The sequence below is a fragment of the Centrocercus urophasianus genome, unplaced genomic scaffold, assembly GCF_019232065.1.
Source record: "Centrocercus urophasianus isolate 14NV4802_14NV808 unplaced genomic scaffold, USGS_Curo_1.0 seq_15, whole genome shotgun sequence".
Lineage (NCBI taxonomy): Eukaryota > Metazoa > Chordata > Aves > Galliformes > Phasianidae > Centrocercus > Centrocercus urophasianus.
The window spans coordinates 31,254,582-31,268,173 of record NW_024884697.1 but is presented as its reverse complement, the minus strand read 5'-3'; the positions used below and the strand labels follow the sequence as shown (position 1 = coordinate 31,268,173).

At 37.6% G+C, this 13,592-nt stretch overlaps 1 protein-coding gene and 1 long non-coding RNA gene across 4 annotated transcripts in view; one reads left to right on the top strand and one right to left on the bottom strand.

Annotated features, from left to right (window-relative positions):
* The first annotated feature begins 811 nt into the window (after nt 1–811).
* Nucleotides 812–3,711, top strand: LOC122159166. Its single transcript, XR_006168393.1, has 2 exons — nt 812–1,431; nt 1,957–3,711. It is a non-coding gene; the product is annotated as an uncharacterized LOC122159166 (long non-coding RNA).
* The window catches only part of MON2 (MON2 homolog, regulator of endosome-to-Golgi trafficking), a 75,319-nt gene continuing 63,269 nt past the window's right edge, over nt 1,543–13,592 (bottom strand). For 2 of the 3 annotated variants that reach the window (XM_042816412.1, XM_042816414.1), the window contains 6 exons: nt 12,371–12,431; nt 11,162–11,285; nt 10,172–10,379; nt 9,243–9,325; nt 7,161–7,303; nt 3,712–5,297 (listed from right to left, as the gene is read on the bottom strand). In XM_042816412.1, the coding sequence (XP_042672346.1) occupies nt 5,238–5,297; nt 7,161–7,303; nt 9,243–9,325; nt 10,172–10,379; nt 11,162–11,285; nt 12,371–12,431 (679 nt within the window). In that variant the 3' untranslated portion in view covers nt 3,712–5,237. Of the gene's footprint in view, nt 2,964–3,711; nt 5,298–7,160; nt 7,304–9,242; nt 9,326–10,171; nt 10,380–11,161; nt 11,286–12,370; nt 12,432–13,592 lie in introns of those variants that run through there. The other variant, XM_042816413.1, reaches the window with a different exon arrangement.

The following is a 13,592-nucleotide window of genomic DNA, read 5'->3' as shown; positions in this document are numbered from 1 at the left end:
CGGGGAGCACGGGGCGGAGGCGCCGCCCGGCCCCGCTCCCGCAGCTCGGCCGCGCCGCCGCCCGCAAGGCCGGGACAGAGCTCCGCGCCGGCGCTCTCAGCGGGGAGCGCCCGCCGCCTCTCCCGGGCCGCGGTGCCGGCGGGAAGGAGGAAGGCGAACCCTCGAGGGCACTGGGGCGCGGCCCTCGCGATCGGGGAAGGAAAAGCGCTCGCCTTGCCGAGGCCGCAGACAAAGGGGCGCCGGGCGGCCCCGCTCCCGCCGCGGCTCCGTCCCTCGCCGCCGCCCGCCACCGCCCGTGTGTCCGGCCGAACCATAGAGATCGTTTAAGGCGGGGGGGAGAGAGGGGCTCATCCGCTGCCCACGTGACTGGACATGTCACTCACCCGGCCGGCGCCATCTTGGGGAGGGAGGGGAGGCCGCTGCCCCCGGCTCGCGTTCAAGATGGCGCGGGCGGGCGGAAGGCCGGTGCTCGCAGGGGAGCGCTGTGCCACTCCCCTCGACTCCCACCGGACTGCGCGGCTGGGGGGGGAGTTAACGTTCGTCCGGCGGATGCTGGGAGCGGGGCGCTCCCGCTCTCGATCCGGGGCTTCTTGAAAGACGCGGGAAGAGCCGGCCGTCCACTAGGGCTGCTTGCTGGGACCGCCGCCTGGGGGAGCTCGGTGCGGCGGGACCTCGCCCGGCTGTTCCACAGCGCGGTGGGCAGAGGGGCGCTGAGGGCGGCGGGGAGGGAGTGCCGGAGGGCAGCGCAGCGCGGAGGGACTGTGCGCTCGAACGCTTTGTTTGTGGAGTCAGATCTGAACCTGGTTTGTGTTTTTAAATGGGAATTGACCCCAGTGCGATTGCTCCGTACTAGAAACTGACTGAACGTCGTTACGAGAGCGCACAGAGTTAGGAGCGCTGATGTTTTAAGCGAGTTCATTTTGTCCCTCAACGCATCTGGGGAACAAACTGCCAAAAATCGCTACCGATGCACGAGAAGAATTGCGGGCAGGAGTCAAACACACAGATAAGGAGCTATGCAGTAATGCAGGGTGCAGAAATAACCCCGCTTGCAGCTAAACGTAAAAGAAATAGAATAGCCTTAGGTTTGTCAGCACAAAGCTACACACGCACCTTGGTCCTAGCATCAAACCCATGGCTTCAGAGTCAACTTGTAACAAATCTGTTGACAAAGTCATGCTGGAAAGCAGCCAAAACACTGCACCCGAGATCCAAAGATGGAAATACTTCATAACGATCCTGTCTGTAGTTGCCTGCTTTAAAGTTTGCACCTATGTTGGCAACAGGGTTGATACTACATCGATTGCTTGTTTAAAAGACGTTGGAACCAGTGCAAAGTTGAACGTTCTACAAGTCCTGATTCCTACAGAAAGGCACGTGATGATATTTCACGCAGGGGCAGTAAGACTTACAGTAATTCTGCTATTTGAGGTCAGTGCAAAGGAAGCTAAATACTACAAAGGAATGGGTACAGCAAGTGCAGGTTCTACTCAGCTGTTTGTGTACAGGTGAAAAAAAAGAGTTCTGAAAAAGAAACACAAATGGGAAAATCTAAAAGTGTTTATTTAAAAAACAAAACAGAAAAGTGGCTTATTTTTAATAATGATGAAAATAAGCATGGAGCTATATTTTTTGCCTTATTTTGCACTTGTATTTATCTTTCCAAAAAGATTGCTACTTTGTTAGCAATTATTTAAATGTTTGCTTGCAATTAAACAATAGCCTTTGTGCTAAGATTGCCATCTTTTCCAATTAGGAAATGCATTTTACATAATTAGTAATTCAGTATCTTATTTTTTAAATCCAATTTTTTTTTTCCAGAAAATGTTCTAAGTACATTTTTCCCAACGATTTAACATCCCGTTAGTTAGCACAGGGCTCTATTTGGATGCAAAGTAGAATTTGCAAAGGAGAAAGGCATTCAAATTAATTCTTTCTTATGTCGATCTGTTTCAGGTGTGCCAGATGCATTCAGGAAATACACAGTGTTAAAAGGAGGACAGAACTGTAGCTACTATTGCCTTCAGCTTTTAGACAAAGAGCATTTTACGCTCACAGATCAGTCCTATGCATGGAAGAGGAAAAATCAAGCTTTCTTCTTTTTCAGCTCCTAATCTGTCTCCAACTTTGAACTGATTGACTTCAGCTGGATAAAGTACAACTGAGTTGCAATCAGACCATGCTTTAACTCTTCAAAAACTTGCTTGTCAGTCTCACAAGGCAGGGCTGCGTACTACTTCATCAGTTCACTGCATTCTCTTTAAGGCTTTGGCAACACATAACTGCTTAAAAATTTAAGACATTAGAGTGCATTCGGCTTTGACACAGGTTATTGATTTCATATTTTATGAGAAAATATTTAAATAAGACTTCTCTAAAAGAAATGTAAACGTCTTTCCTCATTTGTTCCAGTGCAGTACTGTGCACAGAGTCGAGGGATCATTTTAGAGGTAAGGCAGTGCCATATCATGCTACAACGCCAAACCCGGAGGCATGAACAGATGTTCAGTAAGCATATCTGCAAGTAATACTTCTGATGTACTCCAGAAGCTGGTTCTTTGTACATGTACGTGCATAATATTCCTGTCCCTTTCCATGCCTCCTTGTGAAAGATGATCAGAAACAGACTTTTGTCTGTGCATTGTAAAGGTCTTCTATTGGTGGCAATCCAGTTTTGAGTGCTATTTTTTGTGGGGTCTCAGTCCCTTTCCTGATATGACCCGCTCTGATGGGGGAAAGAAGGGAAAGTCCTCTGGCAAGGAAGCCAGAAACTTAAGTAATTCCTTGACAACTTTAACAGTTCCAAGAAACAGCTAACATTGAAAACAACAGAGAAGGCAATGCCAGGTTTCCCAACAGTCTGTCATCCTCACCAGCTTCAGCAATCTTGAAGATGTCAGCTTTGGAAATATCACTGGTCATGGCCAAGTCGCTTAGCTCATTCCAAGCCTAAGACAGGTATTCTGTACACAGAGAGCAATAATTGTAATTGCAGCTTAAAGACCAGGGTCTTCAAAAATAAAACTCTGAACATGCTAAACAGGCATCTGACTTAGAAGGGACTTTCCTTCTTTCTTATCTCTGGGCAACCCTTCCTGAAAAACTAAAACAAAACAAAAAACAAACCAACATGCCTTCTTAACAGTATTAAACAGCCATAAGTTGGGGCCTTTGAGTATGCTTCAACTTTGCAGTATTTTTGATAAAGAAAAAAAGATGGTAGCTGTATTTAATACATCCTTTCTATTAAGAACGTGCTTCAGGTGATGAGAGGATTATAGTATTGACAAAAGAGATTCCACTGCTGTAAAACATGTTTTCAGAACTAGTTTTGATAGTGCTAATGACAGCCATTTTTAAATTGGAAAAATTTCCTAAGGAAAACCATCAAAACATGGGAAACCATCAGTCTCCTATTCAATAAAGGTGGCAAAATAAAATGGAGAAAACTCACTGCTGCTTGAGTGGAGAATCTCACATTTATCTTGATGAATTTCATCTTGTTGTTTGGGAGAGAATTTTACCAGTTGTGATGTTCAGTATAATCCTGTTTTCTAGCATACTTGTAATACCGCTTTTCATGCAATTTCGCTTTTTTTTATCGTGAAAGAATTCTGTTTAATTCAAAATCTTAGAGAGTTTTTTGTACATCCTGCCTACATCATTATCTATGTTTCCACTGAATAAAACCTGAAGGCTGAAACAAACAAATACATGTTAAGTTCTATTGTATTTATTTACAAAGAATGAGGAGCCTCGTCTGATCTACATTCCAGCATACACGAAGGCAATTACATCACTGCAATATGCTTGTATTAATATAGCAAAACACACTTTTTTTTTTACTGAAACATACTTGTGAAACTTGAAGATTATTTACTCCCCAGATGAAATCTATGTTTTACACGAACTCCTACAGTCATTTTTGTTGGAGTTGCACTTGCCCTGATAAGCAAAATACCATGTAGACAAACAGGTGTCCTTGCTCCCAAAACTTTCACAAGAGAGTCATGGACATACTAGAGTGAGTCTAACAAAGGTCCACAAAGATGCTTCTAAGAATAACCTTTCTTGTAAGAAATTTCCTGCTTTAGCCATCTGTTCCTTCTCCTTAGAGCTACAATATGATGTTAAATCCTTGCGTACACTGGGGCAGTGTTTATGGCATTGAGAAATACAAGTATTATCAACAGTCTTGATATGAGCCTTGTAATAATGTGGAAGACCCTCACATTTTCTCTCTGGATTCCCAATCCAAATTTCTTTTTAAGGTTAGGGAGAAGAAGAAAAAAAAGTGAATAATGTGGTTACATTTGGCAGTTAATGTTTCTCTTCTAACTTCCAGTTGACATATTTCTATACACTCAGCTGAACAACCTTTTCTAGCTGATTTCACTGACACAATGCAGACCTCAATCCTGAAAATGTCCATTTATTTTATTTCACATGCCTAAGCAACCCTATAGACTTGAAAAGTGCAACTTGGACAACGGTTTACTCAATAGGTAATGTTACATTTTTTCAGGAACAAAACTTGTCTTGCTCGAAACAGATGCAAGAATATGAAATTTAAATACTCAAGGATACTGTTTACATGAAAGAAACCCTAAGAATATTTAGCAAAATGTAAAAATAATAAAAAAAACAAATTGATACTCCAAGTTGGAGGAAATATTTGAGTGCTGAACAAGGCACAGAAAACAGAAAAAGTCTTATTCACAGAAAAAATTGGTCAGTTAAAAGAAGTCTTCCCTAAACTAAGTACTTTTGTTTTCAGTTCTCTATTTATACAAAAAGTGTTTTGAGTATGGTCAGCCTCGGCTTGCATGTCCAAAATGTTCTCAAATAGCACAGATATCATTATTTGATAATGAAGAGGAAAGGAAGCAAAGCAACATTAGTGGTAATTTATTTCAAAGCCTTTAGAAGATTAATATCTGTGGATGATAAAGTCAGGTAAGACTCACACACCCCCACACCCTATTTAAAATGAAGCTGAAGATTTGCTTAATTAGGACGAATCTGTGTTACCACTGAAAAATCAGACAGAAATTAATGATAAACAAACTCATCCACAGTTTGGTCTGCATTCCTCTTTCCAGAATTTCTTGTTAAGTTAGCAGATTTTATATCAAATGAATACCCTTTCTCTGCTCAACCTCTTGCTTTATTTGAGAACTTAATAGGCCTTGTCTTATCTTTCACTAAGTAGTAGAGCATTTGCAAGGGTTTCACTTTCAGAGTACGGATAATCTTGTTATTTGTACCTGGGACCCAGGTCTGCTTCTCCAAAAAGGCTATTTTGACAAAAAAAAAAACAAAAAACAACTCTATTACTAGAAAGAAGGGGCTTTGTTTCCTTAATGTACAACATGTTCTTCAAAAACTGTTCACATTTGAAGATTGAGTTCCACACAACTTTGGTCAAAGAGATATGTGCAAGATCCTGAAGCCTCCCTCTCTGATTATCCTTTTTGAAAGGATCACAAAACTGGAATTTTATAGGAACAAACTGTTCAAAGGAGTGCTTGAAAACATTATTCACAGAGGGTCCTTCTAACCCTGATCAGTTCCTTGCAACTTGACTTGAAGCTCCTACAGTTTTTGCTTCACAAGTGCCAATTAGCATCCTTTCAGTCAGTGAAGTGTAAAGCAAACAGATCTAACACCACGGCAATCACTTTTAGTATCTACAAAGACTTGAAGGCCTAAAGGAAAGCTCTGAAATACATTGAAAGGCACCTTTTTTTTTTTTTCTCCTTTTTTTTTAAACATTTGACCTCTGTGCTTTCACATCACAGGCTAAAATATATGAACACAGGCAACACATTTAATGAATCATTATCTCAACAAGAGTTTAAATGCTGTCACAAATTTTATAAACAATACTAGAAGTGTTTTGCTTCACTTGTGTATTACGTGAAATTGAAAGAAAATTCACATTTACTTAATGAAAATTTTACTGAACTTCTAAACCAGTAGCTATCTTCAAAAATACACTTCTCATGGTTTTATATCAGAGAGTTTATAATTAAAAGGTTAGAACAATTTGGATTTAAAAGACATTACAAAACAAAGCACTTAAAATTACTGAACAAAGTATTACAGCCAAGTATTTCAGATATTTGCAATCCCCTTTCTTGGGTCATGATTCAAAGACTACAATACCTGCAATAAGGTCAAAAAAGACTAATGACCCTTATGTATGTATTTCTTAAAGCAAGGCTGCAAACTACAAAAATGAACAGAGTTGAGTATAACAAACATTTTGAAAGAAATATATTATGAAGTGAGGTATGGCAGTGTTGAAGTGCTACAGTGGATTTCTGCATATTCAAACCTATTCCAGGTCAATGACACTGATGTTTGAGATCAGCAGGCTACTGCCTGCTTGCTGCAATCTTGTCATATGACCTCTTCATTTAGATGTCCAATGGCCACAGAAAAGATACATTCAATTAAGCAAAAAAAACTAGTAACATGATCAGATATGAACAAGCATATCTGGCAATTTAGAAGGCAAAGTATAAGTAAAAATGCAAGCATACAGCTTATAATAAATACTTTTTCAAGCATTTAACATTATCAATATTTAAAAAAGAATTTAAATAATAAATGCAACTATTTTATACAGAACTGTACCATTTATTATACACACAAGTATTTCAGTTCCCTTTGTTTACAAAGGCTGGTTACAGATATATGGAATGTTACAGTACCATCTTGCATAAAATTTTAGTACAATTCGTACTTCAAAAAAAGGGTGCAAAACACCAGCCTAATAAATCTGACTGAATTGAAATATTTTTAATTACATCATTAACACATACACAACAAGCTGTACATAAGCCCACTTTTCAATCACCACTTCAAGATACTGTAGCAAGTACATTAGATTATAAATGATTCCAACTACTTAGTTAAAATTATTAAAGGTTTGCACTGCTACTCACTCTGGACCTTTGAGATATAGCTTGTGTTCATGAATTACTGAGCTCTTGTTAGTACAGTTAAAGGCAGTCAGCATTGCTTGCCAAGTACTAGCCACAAGAGATTTTCTCAGTGAAACTTCACCTGGGAACAAACATTTTTGGATACCTTTTTTCCTTCAAAAACTAAAAAAAAAAAGTTTTATGGGGTCAAGACTCTCCATTCTGTACCTTGGATGCTGGTGGATGCATGAAGTCCTTAAAGGGAACTAATGCCTCTTTCAGAGCAGAACACACTTCTGATGAGGAGCAGGTGATACATTCTACTAAAGTCGGGTACAAGGCAATAACTTGTGCCCATGTGTTAGCATCAACTGCAATGAAGAAAAGAACAGATTAGTTCACTTACTACTATGCAAAATTCTTACAGCATTTTATTAAATAAATAAGTTAAGGACACATCCACATGCCCAAACACAGGCATGCAGTGCTACTGAGACACTAAGGCATCTCTATGGGGCCCTCAGGTATGATGTAGGATTTGCAGAAGAGCCACACTTTTGAAGTAGCAGGTGGAAGCTGGATGACATATCCACAAAATGGCATTGTGTGCTTTTGTTCCTACATGTGATTCACTCACTATACTTTCTTGGATGGAGAGCATCTGACACTTTGAAGATACTACTTCTGTTTAGTCTATAACACATATACATTTTTCTATTAGCTTTTCTCAGCTACTGATAGAAAGCAGAACTGGGCGCTAATTTTACTTCTGGAAAGGTCAGCAATAAGACTATTAATTTCAAATTATTTCCAGATTATCAGAACAAGAAAAAGCAGGAGAAACTCTGGACCAGGGCATAAACAATATCCATGGTAATATTTGTTAGTACAGTGAAAATAAACACAGTGTATGAATCTTATTTATTATATCAATTCCTTGTTTATCTGCTTTAACTTTGATTTCAAGAGAGCACAAAACCTTGATTTCAAACGTTAATAATTTATTACAAAAATAAAATGATTCAAAAGTAGGAGAAGTAGGAGCAAAGTGGTTCTCTAACGTGTCTGGTAGCCCTCTTCATAAGAAAGTATGCAGCAGTTTTGGAAGTCACTGCCACACACTGATGGCTCATTTTAGTAAGAAAGTTACGGGCAACAGTGCAGCTGAGCTGGCCACTCTACCCCTTTAAATGAAAGCCCCAGCAAAGTAATGCTTTAGCTGCTTCAGGTATGCTAGAAGGCTTTGTGTACTCTTGCACAGTTCTGTCCTCAGCCTTTTACTGTCAACCTAGGAAACAACACCTCCCTGCTCATTGATGCTGCAAAACATCCCACCTTTCAGAAAACCCACCTATCTATGTTCTTCTGGGAAGTCTGCTTTGTTTCAGGATTTACAAATTTTTTCCCTTTCTCTTAATATCAGAAGCAGGGAAGGTAGAGAGAAGTGATATATATGCAGATCTGTCAGAGTTGCAGAGCACAATGCAGCTAGTTTAACAAGGTATTAAGCAGTATGATGATACTAATAGTATGCATAATAATGAGCTTGAATATCTGGAACTACAGAAGGGAAACAACCCATCAGTAGAGACAAACACATTCTTAGACACATCTACTTAGCACAAGTTAACACAGTATCTCCCAAGATTTTTGGTGGGAACCCTCTGCATACAAAAGGTGCAGATTGCAGGAGGAACAGTACGTGTTCACATAAATGAAGTCATGGCCACCAGTTTCAATCAGTCCTTTAAATACATCTGTCATTCATATCACCACTTAGTATCAATGAGCAAAGAAATGTTTCTCATTTGTTTCTTATTATGGGGACAGGAGGTACTATAGCAGAAAGTGAGGGGAAACAAGATTTCACATTTAAGTGTTTAACAGCTTGCTCATCGACTTTATTTGCACACCCGTTTTACTGGGGAGTGCACCTGTGTGAACCAGATCCACAGCAACCTAAAAAAGCTATAATGAAAAGAAAGAAGATACAGTAAAACTAACAGCTATACATATGCTTCTATTTAAGAATTCTGTTAACACTTTATGGAAGTTTTGTTTTTAAAAGATACCAAGATCTATCTAACACAAGACATCAGAAAATGAAGTTTTCTATTTTTAAATATATCTTAGAACCTTATATTGTTATGTATACTGGAAAATGTTCTTTTCTACATGCCACCTATATATTCACAGAATCTTACAGACTATACTCTTTGTGTGAAAAGTACTACAGGAAAGAATAAATACATCTTTGTGGCAGATGAAGTTTTACCTCATTTAGAAATACGTTATTTAACAATAACTTACCATTTTCAGGCTGAGTTTTTTTAAGTGAGTCTATGAGAGTACTGACAGCTTTTAAAACAAATATGATTTCTGTTACTTGTTGCCTACAAAAGGAAGATGCAAATAGTCAGCAACCCATTTTTGTCTCAAGATTATAAATTTTCTGTGAAACTTACATAACATTAAAAAAAAAAATGTAATGGAAACAGCTGCCTACCCAAAAAAAGGACATTAAGAGACCAAGGTTATTATTTGTCTTTAACTTTTCCACCATTATAGCTACTGCCAGCTAGGATGGCTTTCAATTTGATATTAGAGACAGTGATAGAGCATGTGTCTCAATCTGAAAATATTCATGCACGTGATTAGCTGTAAAATGGAAAGAATCAGTTTCATCAGTCACAATCAAAATCTCCAAAAACATTTCAGCTGAGGTTAACTGAAATCTAAGTAAGTCCCCATTTGTGAAAGAATTTCCTTGTTCTCAGGGCAATTTTCAGTTTCAAGAACAATTACCTGAGTAATGATTCACAATATTGCTGTTTATATATTTTGTCTTATTGTCAAGAAGACTCTCTACCTCTCAGTTTAGAAACTAGCTCTGCTAGGAATAAAGGGAAATTAGATTTCGGAAATATTATGTTAGAGATACCAGAAACATTCTTTCAACAACTGATAATATTGATTACTGAATTACACTCCTCTTTTCAGCGTAACAGCACTGAGTGTGACCACTATTTTTTTTTTTAAGTTTTTTCTGTTCAATAGAAATTTGGTATAATTTTTTATTTGAAACATTTTTCGTATACTTCTCAAGCTTTAAATTGCATACATCCCTTACACACACCCATACACACAAACACTTCTAACACACAACAGACGTATTCTGAATACAGCCTTCTCAAAAGGTACTGGTAATACCCTTTATTTCCTAAGGGCACTGCACATACCGTGGAAGAGGACATTTGCCACTCAACCTCTCGTCTTCTATGTAGCGATGTAATACATCCTGTGACCTTTTCAAGAGCACAGAAAGTGCCATTCTAGAGATGTAGCCTTCCTGAGGAGTTGTGACTTTATTACTGAATGAAAACTGGAGCAGTGTTTCAAAACACACCTTAGAAAACTCCTCTCTCAATCGAATATCTATTTCCGCCTCTGTCAAAGTAAAACATCATAATTAATTGAGCACTGTGCATGCCAGAATGTCAGATGTTGCATTTCAATCGGTTAATTATATTTTGCAAAAAGGTTATCAGTCCTGTAATATTAAAAAAACATTAACAGTGATATGGACAAATATTAAGAACACGTTCTAAGGAAGGGATGACTGTGTGATATTCACAACAGGTCAAAAATATAAAAGAATATTCAGCACATTCACTAACGTGTCACCAACTTAATGCTGCTTTAATAACAAAGCATCAAATTTAACATCATTTAACAGCATTTAACATCAAATGACATAACAAAAACAAAAGAAAAAAAGTGACAGGAACATCCCCAGTCCTACACCACCAGTACTAACATTTGCTACTGTACAGAGAAATGCTTCTGTGTTAATGTCTGGTTAGCCACAACATACAGTTATGCTAAGGTCATTTAATTTTTAAGTACTGGATATCATGCATGCCTTACAACTGTCTGAAATCACTGTCAAGTATTGCAACTGACATAAAGGAAAATAAACTATTAGAAAGTTCAGAAAAAAAATCTGTAGAAACACAAATACAATACATTATACATGACACTGACGAAAAAACAAGAAAATAGTAGTTAAAAAAAACAAAAGTGAAACTTCCACAAGACAATACAGTTTAAAGTGAATATATATCATGGAATTTCAGGTCTTTATCAGAATAAGTACTGTCAACATTTTTGTTACTGTCTAGCAGATATAAACCTATTTTTCTGTACCTTTTGTCATTCAGCTACTATACCTGTAAATGAAGATGACTGAGAGTGTATTGAGCCTTTATTGAGCATAGTCATTATTTGACCAACAAATTCCTTAGGAATAAAATTAGCATATGGCAGTATCTCCGTACTAATAAGCTGCACCACCTAAAATAAATTAAATAAGTTTATATTGGTTTTCTGAAGAGTAACACTGCAATTCTGGTAGAAGACAAAAGGAACATTAAACAAAGAGACATGCCTAATGGAAATTTACAAAATCTTCCAATGCTGCTTTAAGAATTTGCAGATACATCTAAAAATTTTGGAACCGTGTTTAAGAGATTAAACTTGAACTACCAAACTTATTTTTCCTCTCATTTCTTAGTTTCTGAAGCAGTTTTCACTCAGATTTCCACTGACATTTGATGCATATTCTTCCAGTCAAATTTACAGTTTTGAAAAGAGAATATTTGACAATAGGAATCTCCCTCCCCTTCCACTCCATTCAATATTCTTACTATCACATCAACACGTATATCACATGCTTACAAAGTGACATCAGCAAAACAGAACATGTCAGCTAACTAAATAAGCTGACAGCAACACACAAACTGAAATGTTTTTTCTGTCCTTGGTCTTGGTGCATTCACTCAGGAATAAAGTGTGTGTAGATCTCCGTAAACTAATGTATTGGATCTCATACTTCTGCAGATAGAACTGCTCTTGCTTTTTTTGCCCTGAAATCTTCATGTCCTAGCTAGAGATGATGAGACCAGTCAGGTCTCTGCACCACACAAATCATCATTTCACCATTTATGCACGTTTTTATTCAGTATTGAGAACACACCTAGATTGCAACAATGAATGCCACCTCTCAACAAAGAGAACATTCCCTTAGGTTCAGTCATCAGCCTCCTTGGGTTTACAATTACCTATGTAATTGCTTGGCAATATCATAGTAAGTAAGAATCAGATAATGGATTAGAAGCAGAAAGACGTTCTGTTTTTTCTGCTCGTTTGAACTCAAGTGGACAAGTTTTTGGCATGCAGCTTCCTTTGCACCTTTGCAAAACCTGGAAGCAGTCAAATTTTGAGCCTCTGAATTTGTCTCCTTTTCAAATGGAAAAAAACATCTCAGAAAAATAATAATGGGCAACTTTGCCAAAAATTATTTGAAAACTAAATGCAACCTGTGAATGCCACTACCTTATGTGTTTGACAATATTACACATTTTCTATAGTCCTCTTACCTCAACATCAATACTCTCATTCTTCTGAAATTCTTGAATTGAGAGATTATCAGGAGGTGCACTAAAAATAAAGAAAATACATTATACTTCTAAATTCACAAAATGTGTAAGGAGCTAAGTATGAGAAAATGCATTAAAGTTTCACATGCATCAAGTTGGTACCATTACATAAAAACTATTAACATTTTAGAATAAAATCTTTGAATAATGATGATAAAAGTGGTTCAAAGGAAAACTGCAGTAAAATACAAAAATGAAGAGTTATGGCAACTGAGGACTTGCAGCACTGTTTTTCACATGCGTATCAAAATAATCTCTTCCGTCCTAAATTGTGCAGAACTCACAATACTTGCTCACATGCATCTGTGAAGGTCTCATTTAGGCATCAGAGGTTTTTTTTTTATTTTGTTTTTCCTTTTTCTCACTATGCATAATTTTCTTTGAGATTTTAAAAAATTTTTAGCAACCATTTATTTAGCAATTTAATTTTGTATTTTCTTTTGTGTTAATGAAACACACTTCTCATTAATGGGACATTACTCTTTTGTTGATAACCGATACTTGTTCTCCTTATTAAAGAATTCTAGGAAGAGAGAAATTCATTTTATAAACAACAATTTTGAAGAATTTCAGAACTCCGTAATTCTTCCATTGTATACAAAAATCTGCTTAAAGATAAAATGCCCAGAAGTGGTTCAACCATGAATGTCACTCCATGCTTTATAAAATCTTACCTTGCCTGCTTGCAACTTTGGAAATCTTGTATCATTTGACAGGAAATTTTACGCTAGCTATCATTCACTAAGTTTTTTTCTGGTGAAGTTCTCTCATTTAATGAGTCATTCTTCTTCCTTACTGGAATACCTGCTAAGTAGACTCAAATTCCCTTTTCTTTGCTGGATTATGCTATGGCTTGCTGAGTTACTGAGGCTAGTTCTTCAGTAAGACATAAAGCATACTGTGAAAATGTAACATGTCTTACATGTTATGTATGTACTTGTTACATGTTATGTACATGTTCATGGTATGTGGTTACGTTGCACTCTTCATTAAATACCCTACTAATCTATCAGAAACAGCACACAGAAGTCTAGGTATCTATTCTGACCCAGTTATTCCGTTCTTGTTTTTCTGACATAAGAAGAAATTAAAACCCTCATGCCCACGATCCTTTGAAATTTAAAAAACTACTACAAAACTCACGGGGTTGTACATTTAGTGT